This window comes from Xiphophorus couchianus, chromosome 15 (genome assembly GCF_001444195.1).
Source record: "Xiphophorus couchianus chromosome 15, X_couchianus-1.0, whole genome shotgun sequence".
Lineage (NCBI taxonomy): Eukaryota > Metazoa > Chordata > Actinopteri > Cyprinodontiformes > Poeciliidae > Xiphophorus > Xiphophorus couchianus.
In genome coordinates, this window is record NC_040242.1 from 12,776,188 (window position 1) to 12,803,431 (window position 27,244).

The following is a 27,244-nucleotide window of genomic DNA, read 5'->3' on the forward strand; positions in this document are numbered from 1 at the left end:
GAATTCCTTATCCTTGGAATAAAACTCACGTGTTGTCTCTGATTGGCTTCATTATTGATTGTCCTACAAGCTCTCTGTATTGTGCACATATATGAATAAACCTGATTGAGTGATTTCACCTGGCAGTGCTTGGTAAAATAGTTTTTTCCACAACAAAGTGTAAGGGGTCGATAAGAAAAATTGGTCGGTTTTGTACCTCTCTTCAGTGTGCTTTTGATTTTAGTTTTGTATTATTTTTTAAATAAAAATAAAATTAAATCAAATGTAGTTTTTGATGAAGTTTTGATCAACTGTGTTGCTTGTACTCCTGTAAAATATTTTGTGTGTGTAGTTTTTAAAAAAATAGATCAATTAACCACCTTTGGTTGGTTGTTTTTGTTACGTTTTCTGATACAATGGATGTAAACAGATTAAGCAGTGCATTACATTTCAAACAGGGCATAAAACCTAGAGAGCACAACTTTCCCCTCTGCTTTACCTAAAAAACTGGGTTAAGTTGCTTAACATACTCAAAAACAAACCGGAATCATCGGCTTGCTTTCAGAATAAATTTAAGCTTCTCAAACATTTGATATTTTTGAGGAACTACATTGTATCAATTCACATAAGCATTTCAGCAACTACATGAAGTGTGCCCAATTACAAAAATAAAACATATCATCTTATAAAATCCACGTGGCCCTTTAATTCCGGAATTTTGTTTTGAAAGATAGGGCGGAAGTGTAAAGTTCAGCTTGATCTATGTTGCATGTATTCAAAGAGCTTCACTGGCTGCTTTATTATCATGGCTCAGTTTAAATATCGGTGCAGCGTGTTCTTTCTCTGCTGAAGCACACTGCGCCTCGTCTGTTTTCAAGTTTTTGTCATTTTATGAGAGGAATAAAATTGTACAAGTTACAGAAAAACGTTGTTCGGCAACAACAAACCATTAGTCGACTGCTGGCGATAATTTGGGATTATGGTCATCAAGGTTTACGTCGCTTCCTCAAGTGGCTCGATCGCGGTGAGTGTTTGCAAATGTGTGATGAAACGTGCTGACAGGTGATTAAAGAAACAGGGCTTTGCAAATCTTAAAACGTTTCGTTGCTGCCTATTTGATGAATTATGTAACTGATAATGAGCGTCAGTTACGCCAAGTAGTGAAAGTAGACAGCGTTATTCTAACAGGTGAGATAATCTCTTATATAATAATAAAACATATTAATAATAGTAATAATAATAATAAAACAGCATTTACGCGTTTTGACTCAAAGTTAAAACAACTCTGCACACTAGCACAAAATTACATGACCAAGTCAAAAGGATAACATTACTATGATTTATTTAAAGTGTGACGTCAAAAGCATATGTTCTCATATGGTCATGTTTTGATACTCTTTTGCCCTTAATAAATTAAATCATAAATTTGGAAATTGATCCTTGTTCTTAATTGGGATACCTTCTGATTAAAAAAAAAGTTAATCTGAAGAACTTGGAACAAAAACGTAAAGACACTGAACTTTTAAAAAGTGCTCACAAGATTTAAAAGAGAAAAAGAGAATTAAGGTGTGTTGCTTTGTTGTAAGAATGGTCAAGACGATGAAATTCTACAAGATACCCCCCTTATTTCTCATCCATCCTTTTATCTTCAGCAGTAACCATATTCCTATATCTGCTTCTCCACCTTTTGATCCATAAAGGCCTTTTAATGCTGAACCTCTACGAAATGTTCTTTTCAACCCGTTTATTTCCCCGTGTAATTCTATTAGACACCAGCAGTGTCTGCTGCTCCGTCTAGGATGAAATCTAACCATTTTAACTGACTTATATTATCTTCTTTGAAAGGTGCACAAATGCATTTTTATAAGTAATACCACAATCTAGCAGTACTTTCTAATATCTTGTTGAAAATTTGAATCATTGTATTTTTGGGATTTGGACTTGGAGAAAAGATTTAAAAAACAGTTTCAGTGACATGGGGTGCTTTAAATGTTCTAAACCATAATGATTTAGCAATGGTACACAAACAGGGCATCAAATGTAGCTTTTGTGTTGTAGCCACTTGGCAAACAACCGACACATCATTTTAAAATAGGGCAGAGCTGATATGAGTGTTAGTAGAAAAATCATCAAACAGCACTCCTGCATGGATACTCAAAGAGTTAGGTAATGGTACAGATGAGTAATATATTTATTTTATCATGCTCAGCTCCTCAAAATGGGCCTCTACAATCTGTGAATGTTTACAAAAGAGTTATTTTTAATCTCATCACACATACATTCAAAGTGCAGAGTCTCTGTTTTTTCGTGTTTTTTTTTTTTTTTTCTTTTCCTTTTTGGTCTCGCACATTTTCATGTACGCTCAAGTAACTCCACCATTTGGGTCAGCTAGTGCAAGGCAGAGCTCATGTGAGTGTTATTCATTCTGAATGGCTTTGATTTAATCAACCACTCAGTTTACACTCAGTGTAAAGTGAAGACTGTAAAGTAAAGACTGTTCTTGAAGGGCAGTAATAGAAAGTCTGGAAAGCACTCAAATACAAAAGTGCAACAAAAAAAAAACAGGCAAGCACAGAGAAAATAGGTTATAAAAGGGTCTAAGTTTGACCCCAGAGTAGCATAATCAGTTTAACACAAGCAGATTAATGGGGTGGAAATGATCAGCAGAGAATAGATCATATGCAAATTAGGTTATCTTCTTCTCTTCACTACAAAGATCTATTGAATCCAATCAAATATTTATTTTATTGATATGAATGAAGGCTCCATGGACATGCAAAAAAATCTAGTCTAATAAATAGAGACAAGTTTTTTCCACATCTATCTATCTATCTATCTATCTATCTATCTATCTATCTATCTATCTATCTATCTATCTATCTATCTATCTATCTATCTATCTATAATCTGAATGTATTGTTCAGTTACTATTTTAGGTGGCAAAAACATCAAATTTCATTTTTTATGTCACATCAGTTATATTCATACTCAGAAATAACTTTATGTTCAATGTCAAAATTGAACATTTTGACAATGGCACCAAATGTAGCCAATGTACCAAATTGGCTACATTTGTGCGGCTTTGTGCTGTGCCTTACTAAAGAATTCCTTTGAACCTTTTCACATTTTGTTACCTTACAGGCTGAACCATTAATATCAACACAGTCAAACTGTGTGTAACTTTTCTCAGCACAGAAATTAAATGACAAACAGGAAAATGAAAACAAAGAAACACAGCAGAAAGTCAGAGATAAATTTGTGGAGAAGCTTAAAACAGTGTTTGGTTCTCAAAATAATATCCCACGCTTTGGACATTTAACACTGTCACAGGTAAAATCCTGACAAGATCTAACTAGACACATAATGACTGGGTTAAGGATAGCATTAATCAGAGAAGCATCCAAGAGGCCTACTGTTACTCTGGATGAGCTGCGAAGACGTGCAGCTCAAGTGGGAGAATGAATTTACAACTATTAGTTGGTCAGTCTGTAAATTTGTTCTAGTGTCAAAAGAAACTCATTGTCCTGTTTTCACTTTGTCACAAGCCATGTAGGGGGACAGTGCAAACATAGAAGAAGTTTCAGTCAGACACGACCAATATTGAACTTCTAAACATACACCCAAAGCTACAAAGAAATTGACTCAAGCATTATGAATTTCTGTTGCCCAATTGAGAATATCTGGCAATATTTCAAAATTGTCATTTACAGAGACTCTCTCAGTCCAGTCTTACTAAGATCGAGAAGGATGAGCAGAAATGTAGTCTCTAGATTTGCAAAGTAAGCTTGAGCCGCTGGTTGTAATGTATGCCTTCAATCCAAATAAAATACATGGATATTTTTTTTGTTTTAGGTTAGAAAATGTGAACAAATTCAAGAGGCATGAATCCTTTGGCATGAGACTGTTTTTAATTGGTAGTTTTCTTTTACCGGTCAGTGAATAAAATATTATTTTTCTTTTATCACTTAGCTAATCGATTTAAAAAAATAAAAAATCTCTTAAGAATTTTGACACCAATATGTGATCATTTTTGTCTTTGTATCCTTTTGTGTCTGTATATTTTATAATATATTTGATAAGCCCAAACAAAAAAGCTTAATTCATCCACTGATGCTATTGCTGACACTAATCAGAAGCACTTTATTCATTCAATATTTAGAGCCGCCCTACATTTCACCTTATCATTTTAACACTGTGATCTTCTAACACTGGCTCTCCATGAAGCTCTAACCTTTGGCCAGATGGACTCCAGCGGTCCAGATAAAACTGTGTTTTTTTTTTTGTTTTTTGTTTTCCTACCAGACAAAAAGAACCTTTAAGAGATAACGGATTATTTGCAGTCTGTCTATAACTGACCACACAGAACAATCCCTTATTGTCTTTAAGCGAGAACAAAAGCCCCTTTGTGATTCTTACCACTACTAAAATAGCATGTAAATTCCCACATACAGTATGATGCACGCTGCCACACAAATGTACCGATTTGTCATTTAATCTTCAACAAATATAGTCATCCATATTTGTCTCAAAATTCTTTAGGCTTTGTGCATGAATGTATCATAAAACATTACTAGTTTTATTTGTTCTTTAAAGTATATTCTATCTTGGTAAAAAGAAAGCATTCCTCCCCACCCCGTAGTTTACCATGTTAGGTATAGAAAGATAATTAAAAAAATCTAAATCTAAGTTAATAGAGACATTTTGCTTTGAAGCCATGGTACATTCTATGATTGAATAGCTTGTAGAACCATGTTCAGCAGTAGCCTTTATCAGTTTCTCACGTCCCTTTGGACTAAAGTCTTTTTTCCAAATTTGTTTGAATTGAATGAGGTTTACATGCATTCACTTCTGTTTAGTGGAACCTTAATCTGGAATTTAAAACATAAAAATTTTTCTTACAGTTACTGCACAAAAAACCTGAACAAACAAGACTAAGGAGTCACAATGTGCTGTTTTAATTAATTCAATAACATTCTGGTCATCTGTGTTGGGTACAAATGAACATTTCACTGTCAAGATTTGTTTTGGGGAGGAATGCAGTTCAGTTTCTTTAACGGACACAGCTCAGACGTTTTCAAGGTTTTCATCATGGACTGTCTATGAGCTAACTGAGCCTGCTTTATGTTAATATGTAGAAATATGGAATATTGTCTTTGGGTTACAAAAACAAGAGCTCCAAATCTAATCTGGAACACTATGAATCACTTTAGACCTACACAGGCGAACTCTCAACAGAATGGAAGTAAAATAGAAGAGAAAAAAAATGAAACTGAAAATGTATAATAAAAGCATAACAAGGTACTGGAAATGACTAAAAGAATCATATTCAAAGTGAAGAAAAAAAAAGATAATTCCAGGAAGAAACAGGTTTGCAGCAATTGCCCTGTGAGCCTATACTGTGTGTGTGATGGATGTTTCAAGTGTGGGAGGTTTCTTTTCCTCTAAATATATCTTTGGATGTTTCTTTCCCACAAAGTTAACAAATGCTGTCATGCATCCTGAGAGGTGCACAGTCTCCCAGAGGTCAGCCCCATAGGGAACAGCCGTATCCACTCCAGATCCCAGCTGTCTCTTCCACTCTGAGCATTACTCTGTTGCGTATGTTTCTGTTGTTTCAGGGGGCTTGTAAAACAGTGCTTCACTGAGGTTTGTCAATCAGACCCATCATTCCGTACAACCCAGTTATGGCCGAAACAGACATATTAACAAAATCAAATATTATGTTTAAATCATATCCTAAACTGCATGCCTTTAGCTAATTGCTGTGTGGAGTAAGAAGAGACTCATGCCAAGCTTAAAAGATTTCAGATCCGAGATTCCAAACCTATACCTCTCCATGAATTAATAATAGTTCTTAATGCTCACAGTGCAAATTGAGTCCATATGACGTTAATGTGCTTCAAGTGTAGATATCAAAGCATGTTTTTGTGTGAGCAATGAAATAAACTTTCAGTGGGCTGAGAGGCAGAGTTGGAATTTCTTTCATTCTTTTGTGTTGTTTATGAGGTTGTAAAACAGTGTATTGTATTTCCTGTAATGGCTCTGATACTGGTTTTATTAAGTACTGTGTCTATATTTCAGGTGCTTTTAAAAGCGAATCATTTAGCCTCCCTCTTTTGACCTGTCTAGGTAAAGAAACATCAGCAGGCAGTTGTGGGTTTCTTGGAGGCAAATCGAATTAACTTCCAGGAAGTCGACATTACCATGCTGGAGGAGCAGAGGCTCTGGATGTACCGCAACATCCCCAAGGAAAAGAAACCAGAGAAAGGCAATCCACTGCCTCCACAGATCTTCAATGAGGATCGCTACTGTGGTGTAAGATAAATATCAGTTTCTATATCTTAATAATCACCACAGTATCAGCAGTTCTTCAAACTTCCAAGTTTTTGCGAGGTGAAGTTTAACCATAAATCTTTTTCTTTTTAGGCAGCAATTCCACATGTTGTTACTCCTGAACATGGCACACTTTGTTATAATCTTTTGCTTAGTGAAATTTAACACAAAACATAACAGAGAATCAGAATTAAAAGATAAAATGTTTGTTTCTCTACTTTTTATGGACTGATGTGTTTTTAAATGCTGCATTTCTGTATAAAAACAGCTATGACACAGGTGTGCATTTGTGCAATTCAGTGAAAGTTTAAAAGGCATATATCAAATGTTTTACTTTCTAATTTTGTCTGGACTTGTTGTTTATGATTGTTGCATTTATTTCCACTGTTAAACTTACAGAACAAATATACGGTTCTGTGTAAAAAGTGTTTGCCTCCCTACAGATTCCTTTGGTTTTTTGCTCTTTTGTCACCCTTTGATGTTTCAGATTATGAAATCATTTTTTATATTTGATGAAAATAACATGAGTAAATGCTCCTTGCAGAAACTTTTGATTGAGAGCAAAATTCAAGATTCTGTCAAAGCCGTGGCTTGCACTGTGTTGTCTCCTTGTCCCTCATGTTTCTTCCCTTCAAATCAAGATTCCATTTGGCTTACATGCTTTAGACAAACTAATTCAAATGGTGAGATTGTTTCACATTCACAAATGTGTTGCCAATAAGAGGCCACACATGTATTCAGCTTTATTCTCATTAAAGTATCTTTCCTCAATCTGTTTCCTGTTTGCAGCAATAGGCAGACAGTGGCATGGTAGGACCAATCTGTTTTTACATTGCCATATTGGGCAGATTTTTTTCTTTAAAATATAGTGATGTTTTCCCTTCAAGGTTACCTATGTTAGTGAATGAGACAGAGCAGTCGGATATGTTCTCATCTAAGATCTCACGCAACTCTGTAATCCCCTCATAATCCAGTTTCATGGATGGGGCGGATTATCAGCTCTGCCTGCCATCACTCTCGCTTGCTAAGGTAATCCAACATTACTTTGCGGTGCCTTCTGGGTAAATTATATTAGCAAATGCGTGAGGAAGTCGTCCTTACGGAGAACCAAGCGAACATCTTTCAACATTTAGAAAAATCAATTTGCATTTCACTAAATATCAACATTTTGTCCTTCCATCTCAGGACTACGAAGATTTCTTCCAGTCAAAGGAGAACAACACTGTGTTTGCATTCCTTGGACTCAGTTCTCCACTCAGTAAGACAGTGAGTTTATGTTCATATATAATGAAGGATGTTTATAATGGGTTTTTTTTATTATTATTTCATATAATTTCTTTTAAATGCATAAATTATTTTTGTTTTGTTTTTTTATGTGAATTATATTTTGTACGCCTGCTATTTTGAACATAATTTTAAAGACGCAGCTCGAACAAAAATGTCTCATAATTTCTCATAATTTGTCTCTGTGGTGCACTGTAAATCACTCAGTGTACTAAGAAATCTACTTCTTCAATTAGTATATGCTCTCTTTCACAACATTGCTTGATCAGCAGTTCATAGCCCCTCCCCCAATTTAGTTTGTGGTTATACTGGTGAATCACCTGTTGGCATTTCAGAGGCATCGGCTTTTTATTCTCTTGTGAGTGGGGAAGGAGGGAAAAGGAAGAAGCAGTAGTATAAATTTCAACAAATCACGAGAGTCAGCGCTCGTCTTACGTTTCATCTATATTTTTGACTTCATTCATATTTATGTTATATACTCTCCAAAGATGTTTAGATGCACAACATCACAACACAACTTTCGTACTTGAAAAGTGGTCTTTACAAGTACAAATTTGATCAGTCTGAAAAAAAATTATGAAATTGTTTGCTGTTTCTTATTATTTTTGTTCAAGGCAAACATGTTAGATAAAGTTTATGTTTCAGATCTTCAGTGATTTACTGATCCCCTTTCCAGAGAAATTAGGCTACTTTGCTTGTTTTGTAAAAACGTGTGTTTTATTTGTTGCTCAGATGGGAAACATTAAGCAAACCTGTGTGATTTTAATTTTAAAAAAAAATCTCAATTTTGAGGAGCTTTGAGTAATTTGAACTCGACTGTTTTGGCCCAGTATAAACATAGATAAATTATAGTTCTGATTCTTTTGGTTTTTTCCAAGCATAAAATTCATGTTTATCCACGCATCACATGTTACATCCAAGCATTACCCAAACCCTTCTTACTACTCATACTTAACATTTTATTATTTTCAGTTTCTGCCCCGAATGGTAACAAAATAATGACTATTTGAAAATAATGTTGGGATTTTGTATTTGTGATTTTCTTTTCTTTTTTTCCCCCCCAGAATTTAGAGTGCTAGATCAAGCCCATCTTTACACGTGCATAACTTCCTGCATTGCATCACCTCCTTTCTCGTGACAACTCCAGAGTTTTGCCAAACTTCAGCCCTAGTGAATGCCGCCTCGCTGACCCATTCACCGGATCTGAAAAGGGCCCAATGCTGCAGCTACAGAGATGAAATCATGGAGGACTAACTTTGCCTGGGTTCCGTTTGCGTTTGGTTTTGTTGCTTAACATGGTGTGTCGGCAAACGATGCTTGTAGCACATGTCCCTGCTAACTCGAGAACCACGTAGCAGCATTTTCATCAGTGGCCTTTTAAAAGTGTCAGTGCAATGGATGGAGGTAAATGTTTAGGTGCTTCACTACAGGACAGCTTTTGTTTACACCCTTGTTTAAGTGAGCGAGCGTCTGTGTGCATACTTTCTGTTAGCGTCTGCATCAGTCAGCAGCTGCTAATGACGGTTGGTTGGATGAAGGGAAGACTTAATGTAGCCTAAAGCAAACCAGGAGTTTGCCTGGGTGCCTGTCTATGTTATGACCAAATGCTAAAAAAAAAAAATCAAATCTTACAAGTACAAAAGGTTTACTAAATGTCAGAATTAAATAATTTGTAGCTACCCGTATCTAGTTAAATAATCCTGTTTCAATATTTTATGTTCATTTGTTTTCTGTGCATGCAGTGGGTCTAGTGGCATGATTTAAACTTGGGACATTTTGGCTTTCCCATGCTGTCTCTGGGTTTATTTCTTGGACTCTTCAGTTCTATTGAGGCTGCATTTTGTTACAGACGAAGACAAACAAAGGCTGTATGGATCATTTTAATCCTCGGATTAGGTGCTCCAGTTGTTTTGACAGCTTGTCTTCCCCCTTCTCTCTACACTGCCAAATGTCAAAGTAAACATGCACTCCACTGTGGACAGACTTCCATATTTGTGCTGTATATGTCATGAAATATAAGTTTAACTTTTCTTATCTTTCAGTCTTAAGTCCATATTTGCTCTCCAGTCTCTGGTTCTGGTTTGATATTATCTCATCATCATGGATGAACAGATCTATTATTTTATCAACTCAAACGTAGCATTACAGGCAAAGTTTCATGCAAAAATATTCCCAATTTTGCTGATATGTCTCCTTAGTTGTTGCATCATGAGATGACCTTGTATTGTTTTGCTGTCTTTTTAAAAATTTTGGCTTGTGTTTCTTCTTGTAATAAGCTCATAAGAATTGTATTCAATCACACATTACTGTAAAGATTATTTTTGCATAAATGCAGATTACATTATTTCACAATAATTGCTTTGCTGTCAAGTGCATTTTATTTTTTACACTAACTTTAATTTTACTATTTTAAAATGCTTTTACTCTGTAACAGATGAGCACAACTGTAAAATATAGTAAACTAATAATTAATTTAAAAAAAAAATGAATCAGTAGAAGGAGATCAGCACACCATGGAAAAAACTAAGTGTGGCTGTTTTACAGAGAGTATCACATACACTGCCTTACAAAAGTGTCATATGGGCAGAAAAATTGCACTAATTTAAATGTATTATGACCGAACAAACGTTCCACATAAGAGTAAAGTGAAAGGAGTAAAATTGCTTTTAAGTTAAGTTATTTGTGTTTTATTTCATTACACAGAAAATGTAATGAGATACAGAAAATCAAATTTAGTTTATTTTGGTCATTTACACCCTGATATTACTTTGTCAGAAATATGTATGTGGCTCCTTTAAGAGTAAAACAAAAACGGAAGTAAAAGCTTTATCCTGTAAATTACGGCAATAAAGCCTTAACATCTCTACAGCCAAGTCCCCAGTTTGCTGCTCTCTTCTGTGTAAACCTAATGGAGTTAACCAAGTGTTCTTATTTGACTTTCATATTCCAAGATAGTTTTGGACCATCATAATAACAATTAAAGTGCTCATTAAATGAATTTTCCTAACATGTTTCTGTCTTTTATATATTTGTAAGGGGATTCTGCCTAAATGAATGATGGGCTAAACACAAGTGCCTGTAAACACAATGTTAAAAACAATTGTTTTATATATCTGGACATGGTAATGACAGGTTAGCTTTTTTTTCCAGGTTCTACAATGAATATAATCATAAAATCTACAAAACACACAACAGATTCTAAACCTATAGTTCAGTAATGGCCCTGGTTCTCAGTAATTTAAAGCAGCTTCTGTTACTACGTGTTCACATGACTGCAAATTAATAATCCCAGTCGTGTACTGAATGCTCAGAATGAAAATATTTGAAGTTCTGAAAACAAAGCACAAAAAACATGATGAATCCTTCCTCGATCTCAAATTACAGAGGCTATAGTCTCTGATCTTCTCTTGAAAGAGTCAGTTTCAATCATTTCCTGTAAATTCTTTCCTTTCACCTTCCTTGACCATCAGTCATCCTGTTTGTAACATGATCACTCTGTTTGTCAGGCAGAGAGTGCCTCTTTGCATGAGACATGGTGTAACGTAATTTCCTACCAGAGCCTGATTTGTATCTCAGAGTTTGTAATGATTTACTAGAACATCAATATGTGCTTAGCCTGTTTTTCTTTCCAAACGTCACTCTTCTGTATTTTTGTCAACGACAGAGAAAACTAACCAAATGTGGAAAAGGCTACATAGATTCATTAAGTCTCATATTGTTGTGATGTCTTTATGGCAGTTTAGAGTCTTTGTGTGTTTTTTTTTATCCTATGTATATTTATCAGTAATCTAAATAATCAGTGTGTGCATGTGAATTTCTAATTTAGTTGAGCAACAGTGAAAAATGAGCTTTAATGGCTCATAATGTTTAAGATATGACCTTTCACTATTTACAAAAAAGCAAGTATTTCTTAGTCTGTCTTTTTTTTCCTTAGCATAATCTCACACTGAAAATATTAGTAAAAATTGTACCCTTAATATTAGTAAATATTTAGTAAGAAGAACAGCCTTTCATTAAAAAATTCCAAATTCTTTTTCAGAAAAATCAGTTCTCTTACTTTTGCAGAGTCTTTCTTCTTCCTTAAAACTAGATGAGTGTATCTCATAACAACAAAATTTCTCACTTTAAATTTACACTTTTTATTATGACTGGCTAAAAAGGCATGAAGGGGCTCACTATGACTTTCCTTTTTCACTCTCTCTTTCTTCTAAAAGACATTTAAAAGACCCAAGAGGTGCTGCTGTTAGCAGTTATAACCTTTCTGATTTAAAAGATATTATATATTGCCATAATGAGATATAAATTTTGTAATAGGGATTTTTGCACGTCATTATAATCACAAACTTTTCTCGAGATGCTGCTCATGGATTTATCTGGCATACTGGCATTGTTAATGTTTGCAGTAAAGGCACTTTGTCCTCTAAATACCACTTTTTGTTATACTTCCACAACATAAGCTTATGCAGAAATCTGGGACCCATGGCATTTCTCTTTAAGGGCTACCACGGTGAGTCATCTGTCTCAATGTAACTCTGCCTTCCGCATCTTCTTCTCTCACACTGATGTCCAGCTACCTTGTGGATGCTGATGCAGAAATATAAACATAAAAAAAGACACATAAATATTAGTCATTTTTCAGAACTTTTGTCAATGTCTCAGTTACTTTGAATATTTATGTTTACCAACTGACAGAAATGACCAAGTTTAGGTGAGTGACCATGTTCTTTCAGTCATTTTTTTCTTAATTTTTAAGGCCAACACTTCTGCCCCATTTAAAATTTTCATTTTGAAGAGAAATCATTATCACTTGCTCATTTTTACATCATGTCCTCCTCGTTCATTGCTGCCAAATAAACTGTGCATTTGTCAAACTAATTTATTATCATTTGCATGGTAGCTAAATTAGTCTATTATTCACAAGTAAATCAGTAATTAGACATGAAGAATCAAGTACATGTTGTGAAATGCCTATAAGAGTGTACACTATGAAAACAGTAATAAGGAGAAGTTGTGCAGATTCTTAGCAAAGGAAATTGTGACGTGCAAAAATAGCCAAAGTCAGTTGATCCAAAATGCTGAATAGACAAATACACTTTTGCAATACATTTGAGCACAGTTTGCCCCCTTCCTTCACCGTCCACACACCCTGGTCCCCAGATCTTGCCTGCCTCAAATTTTAACTAGATGTTCAATCTAATTTTAAACATGTTTGGGTCATTAAAACTGTATTAGTCTGTTTGCCAAACATAGGACATGACCAGTCTCAGAACATAGAACTTTCTTGCACAGTACAGCACATATTTGTCAGTAGGTGAGGATGCTATTTATCAGTGTTATATGCCACACTTTTAGGACTTTTGCTGGTTAAATCACAAATATTTTTCATTCTATTGTCACTTTCTTGTCACCTTGCAGTCATGCATCAATTTGTGTTGGTCTACTAAAAATTACAACTGTAAAGTAGTGTTTTGTATTATCAAACATGCTCCGGAAGGTACAGCTTTGTTACACTTAGCAGTGCTGTTTTGCTTTGCTGAACATTTTTGGAAGAAAAAATTTGGTTCTTTCAAGGAAATGAATAAATGCGCTGATCACAGAGAAGCAGAGTTTCGTAATAGGAAATGTTTTGCATCCAGGCTCGAAGTGATATAAAAGATGGTGGGCAGGAGCTAGTTCCTGAATTTCAAGTGCTTGTGAAAGAGAGGTGTTGCTAGAGGCCAAGTTTTCATTATTTTTCTGTTCTTGTTTTGTTCTTGGCTGCATCAAGCCTGCAAGGTAAGAGAAAATGTCTTTTTTGAAAACAGCCACATAACAATTTATTTAAAAAAACAAACAAAAAAACTTTAAAAGTTTTACTTTTCAACATTGAAGATCAAAATCACCCATATGTTTGCTAAGGAGTAATCCAAATTTGTACCTGTTTATGTGAAAGTCTAAATCATTGAAATGTTCAGCACACTTTTTCCTCAGTGGAGATTAGTATGTGTGCATAATTTACAAACTGGATTCTCACACAGAATTACACCAAACTTTGCATTGTTAACAAAGTTATTGCAAAATCTGTAGAAATCAAAAAAGTGTTAAATAGTTGGAACATATAAAAATGATAAGACAGGAATAACTTAAGCCTACATGATCAGAGGTCAAGTTCACTTGACATTTGTTCTCAAACACGCTTCCTTTTGATGTTGGATGTTTTCCTCTGAATCTCTTGACACATTATTTCATCCTTTCTAAAAGAAAGATAAATAAAAAAGCTAATATATTACACATCTGCTTTCTAAAAGTAATACATATTAAAAGGTATTCTGTTCATGTCGAATGTTAGATCTTTTTTTATGTATGGTGTAAAAACAAACACCATACAAAACATGATCCCCTGTCATGTTCCATCTTTAATGATTGATCAAAATGTCAACATGTTAGAGTTTGCACTGCAAGTCCACACAGTCCATTTTATTCATAGGGATCCGCATGGCGCGCACATCCTACGACATAAACACATTTTCTGTTTGTTTATTAATTTCTAAATAGTGGGAGATAATATCTGGACGTTCAGGTAAGAAGCAAAAATGTTTTATCCTTTTGAGAAATGAGAAGTAGTGATACAATATCCAAACGGCTCTTATTTCACTCCAAAATTTGTCACACATAACCATCATTGTAGAGGGAGCAATAGCTTCCTCTTTTTCACTTTTTAAATTTTCTGTACCTTTTGCAGAATTTGGCCTTCTCGGAGGACCTAATATGGAAAGTCAGCATTTTTGTTTCCTTTTAATTGCAGGTGAGATTTTGTTTTTCTAGACACATACTTTCTGTTCATCTTTGGTGAAATGGTTTCCCTTACAACTACATCAACAAAGCATTTCTTGCTCCCAAGTGAAATTTTGACAGATTTCACTTGGGAGCAAGACATAAGATACTAAGTTTATTTTAAAACAGATACTATTTAAATTTTGCATCTCTCTAATGTTGGAAAAAGAATGATTTTTCCAAATTGCCACACTTTTTTATTGATGGTTGTTGCAGATCTTCATAACATCACACATAAGTATTTAAACTATATGTCATTGTCCTTCAGGTCTGCTGAGCTTACCTCTACTTATAGGTCAGTAAATTCCAAGCACATGGCTGGATATCTATGTCCATCTTATTAAAAAAGCCTCTTGGCTGTCTTTGTTCATTGTTTTCTGTTTTTTTTTTTAATTGGTTACATTTCATTTCCAGAATGTGATAAAATTAGGCTTGTCGGGCCTTCACGTTGCGCTGGCAGAGTGGAGATCTACCATGATGACGTCTGGGGAACCGTGTGTGATGATCACTGGAGCATTGCTAATGCTGAGGTGGTGTGCCGAGAGTTAAATTGTGGCATTGTTATGGAGGCCAAGAAAAGTGCGTTCTTTGGCGAAGGCACACATGAGATCTGGTTGGATGATGTGCAGTGTAATGGGAAAGAGACCTCCATTACCAAGTGCCAGCACAAGCCTTTTGGGATTAATAATTGTGGGCATAGTGAAGATGCTGGAGTTGTATGCTCTGGTAAGTTCAATACTACTCACTATACTTGAGTTGCATCATACATTTAATGAGAAAGAGCTTCTGTATTTCAATTAAAGGTGTAAAGTTATGGAACAAGTTACATGAAGATTTAAAACAAAGCAATAGCTTAACACAATTCAAAAAAGTACAAGGAGGTAATTTTCAATAGATACACATATGGGTGACAGAAAGCAATAAGGTGTGTATTGCAGATAACAACTTGGTGTAAGGGTTTAGAAAGACAAACCAGCATAAAATGGGAAAATGTATGGGTAAATATTAATAACTGTTATTTCTGACTGCCATTTTGATTTTGATTTTGATTTTTTTAATGACAGTAGGACTCTAAAGTTTCAAGTGTTTAGGGGGTAGGAGTTTATAAGTTCTCACTTCTTCCTACCCCATTTTGAGCATGATATGTTAACTGAAACAAAAAATCTGTATTTCCTCTTCTTTCTTATGCACTTCTTGTTACTGTGCACTATTTTATTTTTATATTTGTATCATGTTCGAATAAATTTCATTTCATTTCATTTCATTTCAGAATCCATACTTATTATCTGGGAAAATAAATGTGTTAAAATAAATACGTTTGTATTTGCAAACGTATTTATAATTGCAAATGTACTTTCAGTATTTAAGTTCACTTTGAACTTAAATGAGTTCAAAGTGAACAAGGTCAAAATCAAACCAGTGGAACTATGCTTATCAGTATCAGATAGATACACTATCTGGGTAAAGATATGTTGTTGAGGTTTGTTGAAGCATGGACCTGATCTTCTACCTCATATTACAAATCTATACTTTTAAATACTTAGAAACTTACTGAATTTAAATCAAATGAGCAGGGAAAATCATCCATGGTCCCAAGAGCCCACATTGCTGCTGTGTGGCAAGTTTTGCATAGTTTCATCATCGAGACTTTTCTTAATCCAATCTCAACAGTGGCGTTTCTTTCTCCACCAAATTTACCAGGGGAATCAGAGTGGCACAAGATTTGTTTCATGGGGTATAGAACAAAACAATGAAACAAAAAATATATCACTATTATCAGTATTTAATGTTTTTTATATACATATTAGGGAGTACTATGCATATTCTGTGAGCTGTGATGACTGTGCAATGCATTTTAATGACTTGAGATAAAAGTGCTAATCTTAAAAAAATATTAATTTAATTGTACATTATTTTTTCTGAAAATAATATACACCCTTCTTTCACTTATTTGGTTCTGATCCTTGTTGAGGCTCTTATAAAACATGACAGATTAGGATCTCTCACTAAACAAAAATAACAATAAGTGACCTATTTCAGATATTTATTGGAGTAAATTGACACACCTGGCAGTAAACCAAAACTACATTTGCAGAGTGCTTCATCTTGCACTGCAAAATGGAAAATGGGTAAAAATGAACAACATCTACTTCAAAGCATTTTATGATTAAATTGTTATTGGTTTTTGTTTGATTTTATTGTCATTGATTTGAGTGGTGGATGAAATTCTTTGCCCCCCTTCAAGCTTTCCTATTATGTTATACTGATCACTGTCTGTTGTTTTAGAACATATTCGGATTCTCAACGGAACCAGTCGTTGCAATGGCAGAGTGGAGCTCTTCCAAGATGGCCAGTGGAAGCGAGTGTGCAGCAGTGACTGGGGTAAGGAAGAAGCAGACGTGGTGTGCCGGGAGATCAGCTGTGGCTCGCCTGTTGTTCAGGCTGCAACACAATACTTTGGAGAGGGTCAGGGGCTGCATGGTGTCAAAGCTAACTGTGTTGGGAACGAGACCTCCATCTCCAGCTGTGTGATGCAAGACTTCAGAGAAACCTGCATTGATGCTACCATTTCCTGCATGAGTAAGTCAAACTTATAACTGACATTATACACTAATTTACTTCAACTTTAACGCTAAACATTGTATTTTTCTCACTTGCTTGGATGGACATATCTCGATTTTTTTTCTAAAACTTCGCAGACAGCAAGCCAATCCGGCTAATAAATGGGACTAGTCGATGTTCTGGTCGCGTAGAAGTGTACTATGAGGGACAATGGGGAACCGTTTGTGATGACAAATGGGGCATGCAGGAAGCAGCTGTAACATGCCGAGAGATGAACTGTGGGAATGCTCTCGCTGTCAAGTACAAGGCCTTCTATGGAAAAGGACAGGACCAGGTCTGGTTGGATGATATTGACTGTACCGGTGACGAGAAGTCCCTGTCTAACTGCCCACATAGAGGTTTTGGAGAGCATGACTGTGACCACCATGAAGATGCTGGTGTTGTTTGCTCAGGTAACATATGCTCTAATGTTTTTGCCACTAATATATGCACAAGTAATTTTAGATAAACCTGACATAAATCTCTTTAACTTCTTACTTACCAGAGAATGTGAGACTGATTAATGGAACTGACAGCTGCTCTGGCAGAGTAGAGGTCTTCTACAATGGTCGATGGGGAAAGATCTGCAGTAACAGTTGGGGTGGGACAGAGGCTACAGTACTCTGTAAAGAACTCAGTTGTGGAAGTCCAAAGAAAAACCAAGACGTCTTCACTTTTGGTGACAGCCCACTGGCAGGGCTAATAAGTAGATGCTCTGGTAACGTGAGCTCCATCAGTCAGTGTGTGGTGGACGAACATATCGGGAAATGTGAAGGTGTTTCTATTGCATGTGCAGGTAAGACAGACTATTCGTAAAAACAAGATGTGACTCTCCATATTTTTTATAAGAAAAAACTAAACATTTAAGTTTAAGTGTTGAACCAGTTCATAAAAAGGCTCTTTCGTGGTTGAATTTTTTGATCCATTACAAGCCATCTTCGTGTTACTGTGCCACATTGCATTTGCTAACTAACTTAGATCTTAATTATACATTAGCATAGTTGTGAACATGGTACACAGAAGACTAAGGTAAATATAGTTCTCACTTATTTATGCAACATGACTATTTTGTACCTTTTGCATCTTATTGTTTTGTGAAGCCAATAGACAATAATAATAATAATGTATTTGCTTTGATAGATAAATTGGTGTGCCCATTATTTTGGTTCAATGCAGATTCTAAAGTTTTGTAGCAATCAGGCCTTTGAAAAGAGTACTTATGAGATGTAATAAGTGCTACCCTAAGTTGTTCTCTGATCTAGCAACTAATAACTCTTTTGTACTTCAAATATGACTTTTCTTCAGGTAATCCTCCAATTAGGCTTGTTAATGGCACTGACCGATGCTCAGGTAGAGTGGAGGTTCTGCATGATGGCCAGTGGGGAACAGTGTGCGATGACGAGTGGGACATCAGAGATGCTCAGGTGGTGTGCAGGGCCTTGGACTGTGGATCTGCTCAGACAGCCAAAACTGCAGCCTACTTTGGTCAAGGCCAGGGAGACATCTGGCTAGATGACATGAACTGCATCGGCAATGAATCATCTCTTTTGCATTGCTATCGACCTCCTTTTGGAGAAAACAACTGTGGCCATGGGGAAGATGCTGGGGTGATTTGTTCAGGTATCTATGTTACCGTCTTTTATCCTATGTTTCAGAGGTGTGATTATCAAATTTTTATGTGGTCAGATCAGTCTTTTATCACCTAGAAAACTCTTCTTGTTTTTTAGCTAACCTTAGGCTGATAAATGGCACTGACACCTGCTCTGGCAGGGTTGAAATCTACAATGGGGGCCACTGGTCATCAGTATACAATGTCAACTTTGGTATGAATGAAGCTGCAGTGGTGTGCAGAGATATGAATTGTGGAGATGCTGTCAAGGCCACCGGATCATTTGGGCAAAGTGTAGACCTCAGAGGCTTAAAGATGAGTTGTAGTGGTACAGAGCGCTCCGTCACTCAATGCACGCTGAGAGAGTACACCAGAAACAGAAGTGATCGTATTCAAGAGGCATCAGTCCAATGTTCTGGTACGTGTTGTGTCAAATATTAACAAACTATCTCAATAAAATGTTAATTCACATGAAATGTGTAATTTTCTGCTCACCGCTGTATGTCACCTGCAATTTCCAGGAAATGTGAAGTTATCTGATGGGCCCCATCGTTGTGCTGGAAGAGTGGAGTTTTTTGATAAAGGCCAGTGGGGGACTGTGTGTGGGGAATCCTGGGACATTAATGATGCAACGGTTGTGTGCAGACAGCTGAACTGCGAGAGGGCTCATAAGATTACCAAAATGACAGAGTATGGTCTTGGGGTGGGACAGACCTGGATTGAACAAATTGAATGCAGTGGAAGGGAGTCTACTCTTTCCCAGTGCCCACAAAGACCATATAGAGACAGAACATGCAACACAACTGCTAAAGCTGGTGTGATTTGCACAGGTGAGTAATAATAAAAGCGAAGAAAACATCCATGGTTTTAGTTTGTTTCCTTGGTTTCTTTCTTTTCTCAATATGACATTGTGGTTGAAGATTCTCCTGTAAATACACCTTGAGGTTCTTGTCTCCTGCATGTAGTGCACATTAAAAATACCAGATTGTTGACTAGATATTGTGCGCTGTATGACTTGTCTTCACAGGGAGCTTAGAGGTCCGGTTGGCTAAAGGCAAGGACGAGTGCTCTGGAAGGGTTGAGGTCCGTCATGCTGAAACATGGCAAACGGTTTGTGATGCAGGCTGGACGGAAAGTAAAGCCGAGGTGGTATGCCAGTTGCTGGAGTGTGGCCATACTTTGAACGCTCCTGGTGGTGCTTCCTTTGGTCAAGGCAATGGAACTGTAGTGGAGGCGAGTGATTCATGTTTCGGCAACATGACTTCTCTTCAAAAATGCTCAGTAAATGGCTTTCGTAGATCAACATGTGGACATGAACATGATGCTGGGGCTGTGTGTGCAGGTACGTTTTTTATAGATAGCATCATGTTTTACGATATTTTCCATCCAAAAATACCAAGCAGAAGACCATTCGCTGGTTATTTGCCCTTGAATATATAAGAGGACAACCCTGTCATTTTGAGCTGTAGGAAGGCCAGAACAGCTTAAACAGGTGTTTGTTTTTTTGCATATGTCTCATAATTGTCTTGTGAATTGTCCTTTAATTTTTTTGACATCTAGATGACTTCCATTTTTTTAACTAGCACATGGAATGAAGACTGTGATAAAAGAGGTTCTGAGTTTGATTTGAATCTATATTAAAACCACGGCAAACACAATAAAACCTGAGTTTAGATTTTTAATCATTACATTTACATAAAGGTAGAGTTTAATGGGTTTTATTTATTTATTTGACCATGGTTTGTTTGTAAAGGTGTGTCTCTTTGGATGTCTATTTGGTTTGTACAGAATGTTTTTCTGTTTTCATGCAGCCCAGCTGCGGTTGGTTGGTGGCTCAGGCCAGTGCTCTGGCAGAGTGGAGATCTTCTACAAAGGCCAATGGGGTACCGTGTGCGATGATGACTGGCAAATGAGCAATGCTGATGTGGTGTGCAGACAGATTGGTTGTGGTCATGCGGTCTCGGCCCCCACCAGTGCACATTTTGGTAGAGGCTCCGGTCCAATATGGTTGGACAATGTGGAGTGCACAGGCCAAGAGGTTGCACTTGCACACTGTCAACACCGTGGTTTTGGAGAAAATAACTGTGGGCATGGTGAAGATGCTGGTGTCATCTGTTTAGGTAAGGAACCAGGTTCATTTTGAATCTAGAATTTATTTTTCTTCCATAATTGAACTTTTGTGGTTCTTCAACTGCATTTCAGGTGATCTACAAAAGCCCCAGATTTCTTTGAGTCCTTCTGCAGAGGTAATCTGGGGTGATAAAATGGAAATCACATGCACCGTGGCAACAGAACACTTGGGTGGGACATTTGTGCTAAAAAACACTCAAGGGTCATTTTCTAAGGAAAAATTCTCAGACCATGAGGCGGCAACCTTTGTCTTCCCTCAAGCAGATTTCAACCTAAATGGGTCATACTTCTGTGAATATCATAAGAAACTGGCAGATCAAATTATTTATTATCCTCAAGGAAATACAGCCGATATCTCTGTTAATGGTAAAAAAGTTTCTTCATTGTTTTTTTTTTAACGTATAGTTTTTATAAAACATACTATTAATTCATATTTATGTACAGACATTATCATGAAGTCTAAAAGAAAATGTGTCTTTATCTTGCAGTAAAGTTAGGGATACCCAGCATCTCTCTAACATCTGCTCATCAGATGGTGATCTACAGTCCTGTTAAACTATCCATCACCAAAGGAAGTGAATTCTCCATAACTTGCGCGATTCATTCCAGGTTTCCTGGTGGCATCTTCTACCTGAGCAATTATAACAAAAATATCTCCGAGGCCAAACCAGCATTCGGACACAACATTTTCTACATGGCGTACTTTGAATTCCCAGAAATAGATTTTAAAGACCAAGGAGACTATGCTTGTGTCTACGCTGTTAACATCTCATCAATTCCCTTCTGTTCCTCTCCCTCCAAGACACTCCAACTCACTGTACTCGGTAACGTTTGATATAAAGAAATAATTGCTTTACTTCCGTCATATTTTTGCTTTTAGTTCTTTTTTCTTCCAACACATGTCTTTATCTTTACAGCAACCACCTCTGCATCAGTCGCTGCAGTTGTTGTGGGTGTGTTATTGATACTTCTTGTCTTGTTGGTCATTGGTTTCTTTGTGTGGAGAAAGAAATGGCGAGGCGCTGGTAAGATTCTTATTTTATTGTTAATGTTTATTGAATACTAAATTGTGCAGTGGTCCATTGGGCCTTTATCACTCATTTATGTTTGAAAACTTTCAGAGTTTGTCATTTGGATGTTGCTGTGTATTACAACTCTTATCGGCAGGGTGTAATGGATACTTTTTACTGTAACACACTGCTAACACCAAATGAAAAGATACTGAACATACATTGTTTTTTTCACTGTCTAAGGTTAAGTCAGACCAAGCCTCAAATTACCAAAATTATAACTTTAAAATACATCCACAGGTGTGTGTCCAATTAACTGAAATGTTCAAGTTAACCTATCAGATGTTATTGAATGTAAACATCTGATTTTGAAATTAGCAATAAATCTTCAATAAATTATTTCTGTCATTGTAATGTCTTTTAGCAAATATATACATTTTGGCAATTCTAAATAACCTAAAACAAGAAAGGTTTGTTTGATTTAAGTTCAGACAGTGAGATAAAAAAGTGTATGTGTATGTATGCAAACTTCTGGCTTTGCACATATTTGTTGGCACCCATATTAAACAGGTGCAAAAAGCTCTAAAGTAAACAGATTTTTTGCAAAGTTGTTGCAAAGTCTCAGAGTGAAAACTTCTAAAAAGCATCTAAACTGAAATTACATTAGATTTATTTTCTAGAGTGAAAAAATCCGACGTTAAATATATTTTTTATCAAAATCACCTGTGCTACAGCCCTAGGTTCCAATGAAAATCATGCAGAAATATTTTTTTTTTTTGAAGGAATTCAAGTTTATCATAGTTTAAAGTAAAAACTGAGTAATCCATGACTTTATACAAAAACGAGAACTGCTTTTCAGTTGACCATGATGTTATGCTTTCTTTTTAGTCATCATGGTTCAGTTTAACAACAGGTTAGAACCCAAAAAGCAAGAGCTGGACGACAGAGGCAACGGGGCACTCGATGAAAGGTAAGGATAATCTGCAGCTGTCTCACTAACTTCTCCACAACTTCGTCTTTTTTGTGCTCCTTACCCTAAAGCTGTGTTCCTTGATATTCTCTTGCTGTAAACCCATGATGCATTTTGTCAAACAACTGAGTATATAGGGAGATAAATAGCATTTAGGTAGATGCTATTTATTTTTTGAAATAAAAAAGTGTTTAGATGGCAATTGGTTGCGCTAAATTTTATTTAGGGCAGGTGTTTGCAAATGTTTTCTAACTATAACAACAATACATAGCCATTTTCAGTTTCTTGTGTTTTGGCAAAAAATTACAGAAAAAACAGAAAAGAACTTACACCTCTTTGATATCGCTAGAAGAGAGCAGCTCTCTAACACCACTGACTTCTTTAGTGTCATCATAAGATGCAGAAGATAACGAACTAAGAGGATTCTGTGTCTATGCAGCTACAGGGGTAGGTTCTGGCCATTTGTGAATGACCATCAGCAGGGTGGATTGCATGACAGCCATGGTCACATCGATTGGCGCCATCCGCGGCTCTATTGTAGTGCACTTTCTGTTGGGTGGAAGATATAAAGTATTTTAAAGTCAAATGGCTCAAGTCCATATGAGTAATTTGTATAAAAGTTAAGTTCCAAGTCCTTCGTGGTTTTATCAGGTTGGTATGACCTGAGTCTAAGCCTCTGTTAGCTGTTACAAAATGTTGCTGTCACTGATTTGAGGTCAAAGAGTCTGGAAACTATGTTGTGGTGACATAATTCCATTCTTGTCTGTCCTCCTCATTTTTAGGGAACGTACCAACCAGTTGTATGATAGAGGACAACACGACAGCATGAAAAGAATGAACAACAATCTTGAGTTTGAGAGCACTGAGGAAAAAGTCCCAGAAGATTTGGTAGGAAGAGTCTGTTACGAAAGTGAACCACTGGTTGATCCTTAATGGACCCTTAATGGATCAACCAGCAATACCATCCAAAACAGGCCTACTACTTATTTTCAAAGCAACACAACATCAAGCTGAAAGGCGGTGTTTAATGTTTAATTTCTTTATACATTGTTGAAAACACCAACGCTGATGCCTTAATGTTCTGAGACCTCAGAGCAAACTTATTTGTTAGAACACCAACCTATCGGGAACAAGCATCAGACCTTTTGATGGTGTATAGAAGCTCCTTACAAGTTCCAAGATAAATAGGAAACTTTGTTGTGTTTTTACATTTATTTTTTGGAAAGTAATTTTTAGCTTTTATTTTACAATTGAATAATGTAAGCCTTATCATTTGCTCTAATGATAAGTGCAAACAATGAACAACTGCTCATTGTTTGCACATATAAAATATAGTTCTAATCTCTCATACAATATAATTCATTTAGTCAGAAACAATTATTTTCATTCATGTTCCTGGGGTGATTTTTAAAGATGAGGTAAATCATAAAGCTATTTTGGTGCAAGGATGAATTGAAGGTCTTAATCACTTTGAATAAAGAAGTTTTTGGTGTTTCTCAGTAATTTGCTTTTTGTAAAGTGTGACTGATTAATAAAGTTTTGCTTTGAAAAGAGTGTTGACTTTGATCATACATTTCTTCAAAATCAATGAACAGGTACTCAGAATATCCTGGTGAAAAATTAATATACTAAGTATGTTATATTTTAACATACTTGAGCATACTTTAAGTCATACTAATCATGAGTATACTTTAAGTTCACTTAGGATTAGTTAACATAAAGTGTGACATTTTGAAACAACTAATTTTGTGCTTAGTGTACTTTAATAGTATTTAAATTGCATTAAATACTATTAAAGCCCAATTTAAAGTGTACTAAGTGTACTTCAACATACTTTTTTTGGACAACTTAAGTTAAACTTAGTATACTTTAAGCATATTGCTTTTTATGTAATATAAAAGTGCTTGATTAATATATTTTGAGTGTACTATTTTTGTGACTGAATTACATTTAAAATATATTTAGAATGTATTTTAAGTATATTGGCATTACATATTTTATATATTAGTAGTGTGATTACAATAATCTACAATTACACTTTTGGTTTATTATAATTACTAACGAAGTACACTTTTTAGTTACTTAATGTCTTTTATTATTCTGCTTTGCCACTTTGTACATTACATGCTTCATACACACTACGGTACTGTAAACACATCAGGCTACCAGAACACAGAAGGATCAATTACTACACACTTTACAGGTGAAACTAATTACATTGTGCTTTCAATATATTGCCATTTTGGTAACACTTTATTTGATGGGGTGTGCATAAGACTAACATGACACTGTCATAAACATAACACCTGTCATCCAACCTTTAAAGCAACTTCTCATTAAAAGTGTCATTATTTACTGAATGACACTTCATAGCACCTGTTAGTATGTTCCTAATAGGTGTTATGTCATGTTTGACATAAGGGCTAAGAGCTTCAAGCAAACTCACATCTCAGTTAATAATGTTTGAACAATACTTTGAGTCTCCACAATCAACAAGCTAATGCTAGCTTACTTCCACTCTGTTTGGATATGACTTTTTGATAGTTAAAGACTTTTTTAAACTGGAAATATTCAAATCAATAGTGTGCTTAACAGTGTTTGAGTAAGGTGCTAATAATAGAAAGTAAAAAAAAAATGCTTGTGTGTAACTTTTAAATTCCAGGCTTTAATGTAGTTTTACTGCTGTTCGGGGCTTTTAAAGGTGTGCTTCTGTGTGGGAGTGTGCATTCTAGAGTGATTTTGCTAATGACAGGGACAGGCCTTGACAGGAATATGGTCAGACAAGTGGGTGTGTCCATGCAGGAAGGTAAACTCTGTCCAAACCTGTTCACCTTGCCTGCTGCTTCAGCAAGCCCACATACCTTCAGACAGCATACTGCAACATTCTCAGGGTGGTTTCTCTCAGAAAACCTCAGTTTTTGTCCATATTGGTGTTTTACTTTTGGAATAGCAGACATGTTGACGGTGTACATGGCCAGTGTGAGCGGTTCTTTGGAGGTACAGTATCCAGTCTTTGTTTTCCTTCTTTGCAGCAGAAAATACAATGAGGCATGGTGTACATTGTATTTTCCATGTGTAGACAATTTGTGTGCACAATTCAGAAGAACATGTGGTCAGTGAGGCGTATCTTTGGTAGAACTCAGACTCAACCACTGCACGGACACACTTGACCTCTACTGACTGATGAAAAGCTTTTCTTTCCAGGTGAAGAAAAATCAAGAACGAATCTTCTCTGTCCTCACTTCTAAGAAAATTGCCTTCAAACAGGTGGATATTACTCAGAACACTGAGGACAAGAATTTAATGAGGAAGAAGGCAAACAATCCAACTGCACTTCCTCCACAGATATTCAACGGAGATGTATACTGTGGAGTAAGTTTTCATTAATCCTGTAACAGTGATAAGAGTTAGAAAGAATGAGGTGAATTAAAAAAAAATAAAAAATTCAAATGTGAAGGGTTGCCGCATGCACCGCACCTAAAAAATCCTTGCAGGATAGTAGGGTGTGGACACAGAGACTAAATAAATATTTGCTGTATGAATCACCCATGTTGTGGCTTCACAGACACTACTGTAATTATAAAAGAAAAATAGCTTACAAAGAAGAACCTATTCTCATTTTTATTCACAGTTTTGGTAGAGTAGACTAGTCACATGAAAGTCTAACATTTCTATTTATCCAAATATAGTTACCGAACTCTGAAAGTAATGAAAAATGTTTGCGTGAAGTCATGTAATAAATTGCTTTAATAAATATGAAACATTGTATACAAGCTACTAGGAGATATTAGGAGAGTATATTAGTACGTCACATTCTTCTTCCTGTGCTGTAAACAATTAAATAACTTACAACCACCTGTCTTTATATTTTTTCTCTTGATTCCTCCATCTCAAACTAAAATTTTAATCAGCTAATTTTCTTTCTGTTTTCCCCAGGACATTAATGCATTCAATGAAGCGATTGAGAATGAAGAACTTGAGAAGTTCCTCAAGCTATAAAGGGAATGCTGAGCAGCAATGTGGGAGTTTCGGGAACACACTAATGGAATTCGCTGCACAAACTATTATGAAAGAATATCTTTTTGCTCATCTATCTTTCATAGAGTATGCTTTATTGCTTCAAGATGCCAAGAAGGGTTGCCTATTGAGAAAAACATGGGATTTTGGGTAGCAACACATTTTGGAATGTTGTAAAAGTGAAATAAAGTGTTTCAAAACTGTTTGATTTATGTTATTCTCATTTATTTTTGTAGTTCTTTCTTACTTCAATCATATAATTGCACTCTACAGTAATCAGCCAACATCACTATTTACAATCTTTTGAACAACAGAACTACAAAAGGTGATGGGAATGTTCTAGTATGTTTAGTACATAGTTTTTAAAACTTACTTAGAACATGCCAATAAGTTTAAAGGAAACTTGTTTTTTATTGAATATATTAAAAATGTAATTGTTAAATATAAACAATGTTTTTTAACTACATTTTTTATTTAGTACCTTTAACCTAAATGAGA

General features: G+C 35.8%; 2 protein-coding genes across 4 annotated transcripts in view; both read left to right on the top strand.

Annotated features, from left to right (window-relative positions):
- Positions 1–740: 740 nt before the first annotated feature.
- The window catches only part of sh3bgrl2 (SH3 domain binding glutamate-rich protein like 2), a 28,063-nt gene continuing 1,559 nt past the window's right edge, over positions 741–27,244 (top strand). The window contains exons 1-4 of one of the 2 annotated variants that reach the window (XM_028041198.1): positions 741–1,003; positions 6,109–6,294; positions 7,498–7,570; positions 8,661–9,000. In XM_028041198.1, coding sequence (XP_027896999.1) covers positions 959–1,003; positions 6,109–6,294; positions 7,498–7,570; positions 8,661–8,734 — 378 coding nt within the window. In that variant the 5' untranslated portion in view covers positions 741–958 and the 3' untranslated portion in view covers positions 8,735–9,000. Of the gene's footprint in view, positions 1,004–6,108; positions 6,295–7,497; positions 7,579–8,660; positions 9,001–27,244 lie in introns of both variants that reach the window. The other variant, XM_028041199.1, reaches the window with a different exon arrangement.
- On the top strand, positions 13,251–24,283 carry LOC114159100 (deleted in malignant brain tumors 1 protein-like). Of its 2 annotated transcripts, none has more exons than XM_028041189.1 (17): positions 13,251–13,371; positions 14,318–14,380; positions 14,678–14,704; positions 14,824–15,135; positions 16,696–16,989; positions 17,109–17,423; positions 17,516–17,806; positions 18,316–18,630; positions 18,738–19,037; positions 19,141–19,449; positions 19,647–19,961; positions 20,431–20,739; positions 20,822–21,115; positions 21,238–21,573; positions 21,667–21,774; positions 22,648–22,729; positions 23,512–24,283. In XM_028041189.1, exons 2-17 carry the CDS (start codon positions 14,344–14,346, stop codon positions 23,660–23,662), a joined length of 3,795 nt encoding a protein of 1,264 aa, XP_027896990.1. In that variant the 5' UTR covers positions 13,251–13,371; positions 14,318–14,343; the 3' UTR covers positions 23,663–24,283. The 2 variants fall into 2 exon arrangements, with proteins under 2 accessions (XP_027896990.1, XP_027896989.1); XM_028041188.1 differs by lacking the exon at positions 13,251–13,371 and adding an exon at positions 14,033–14,155.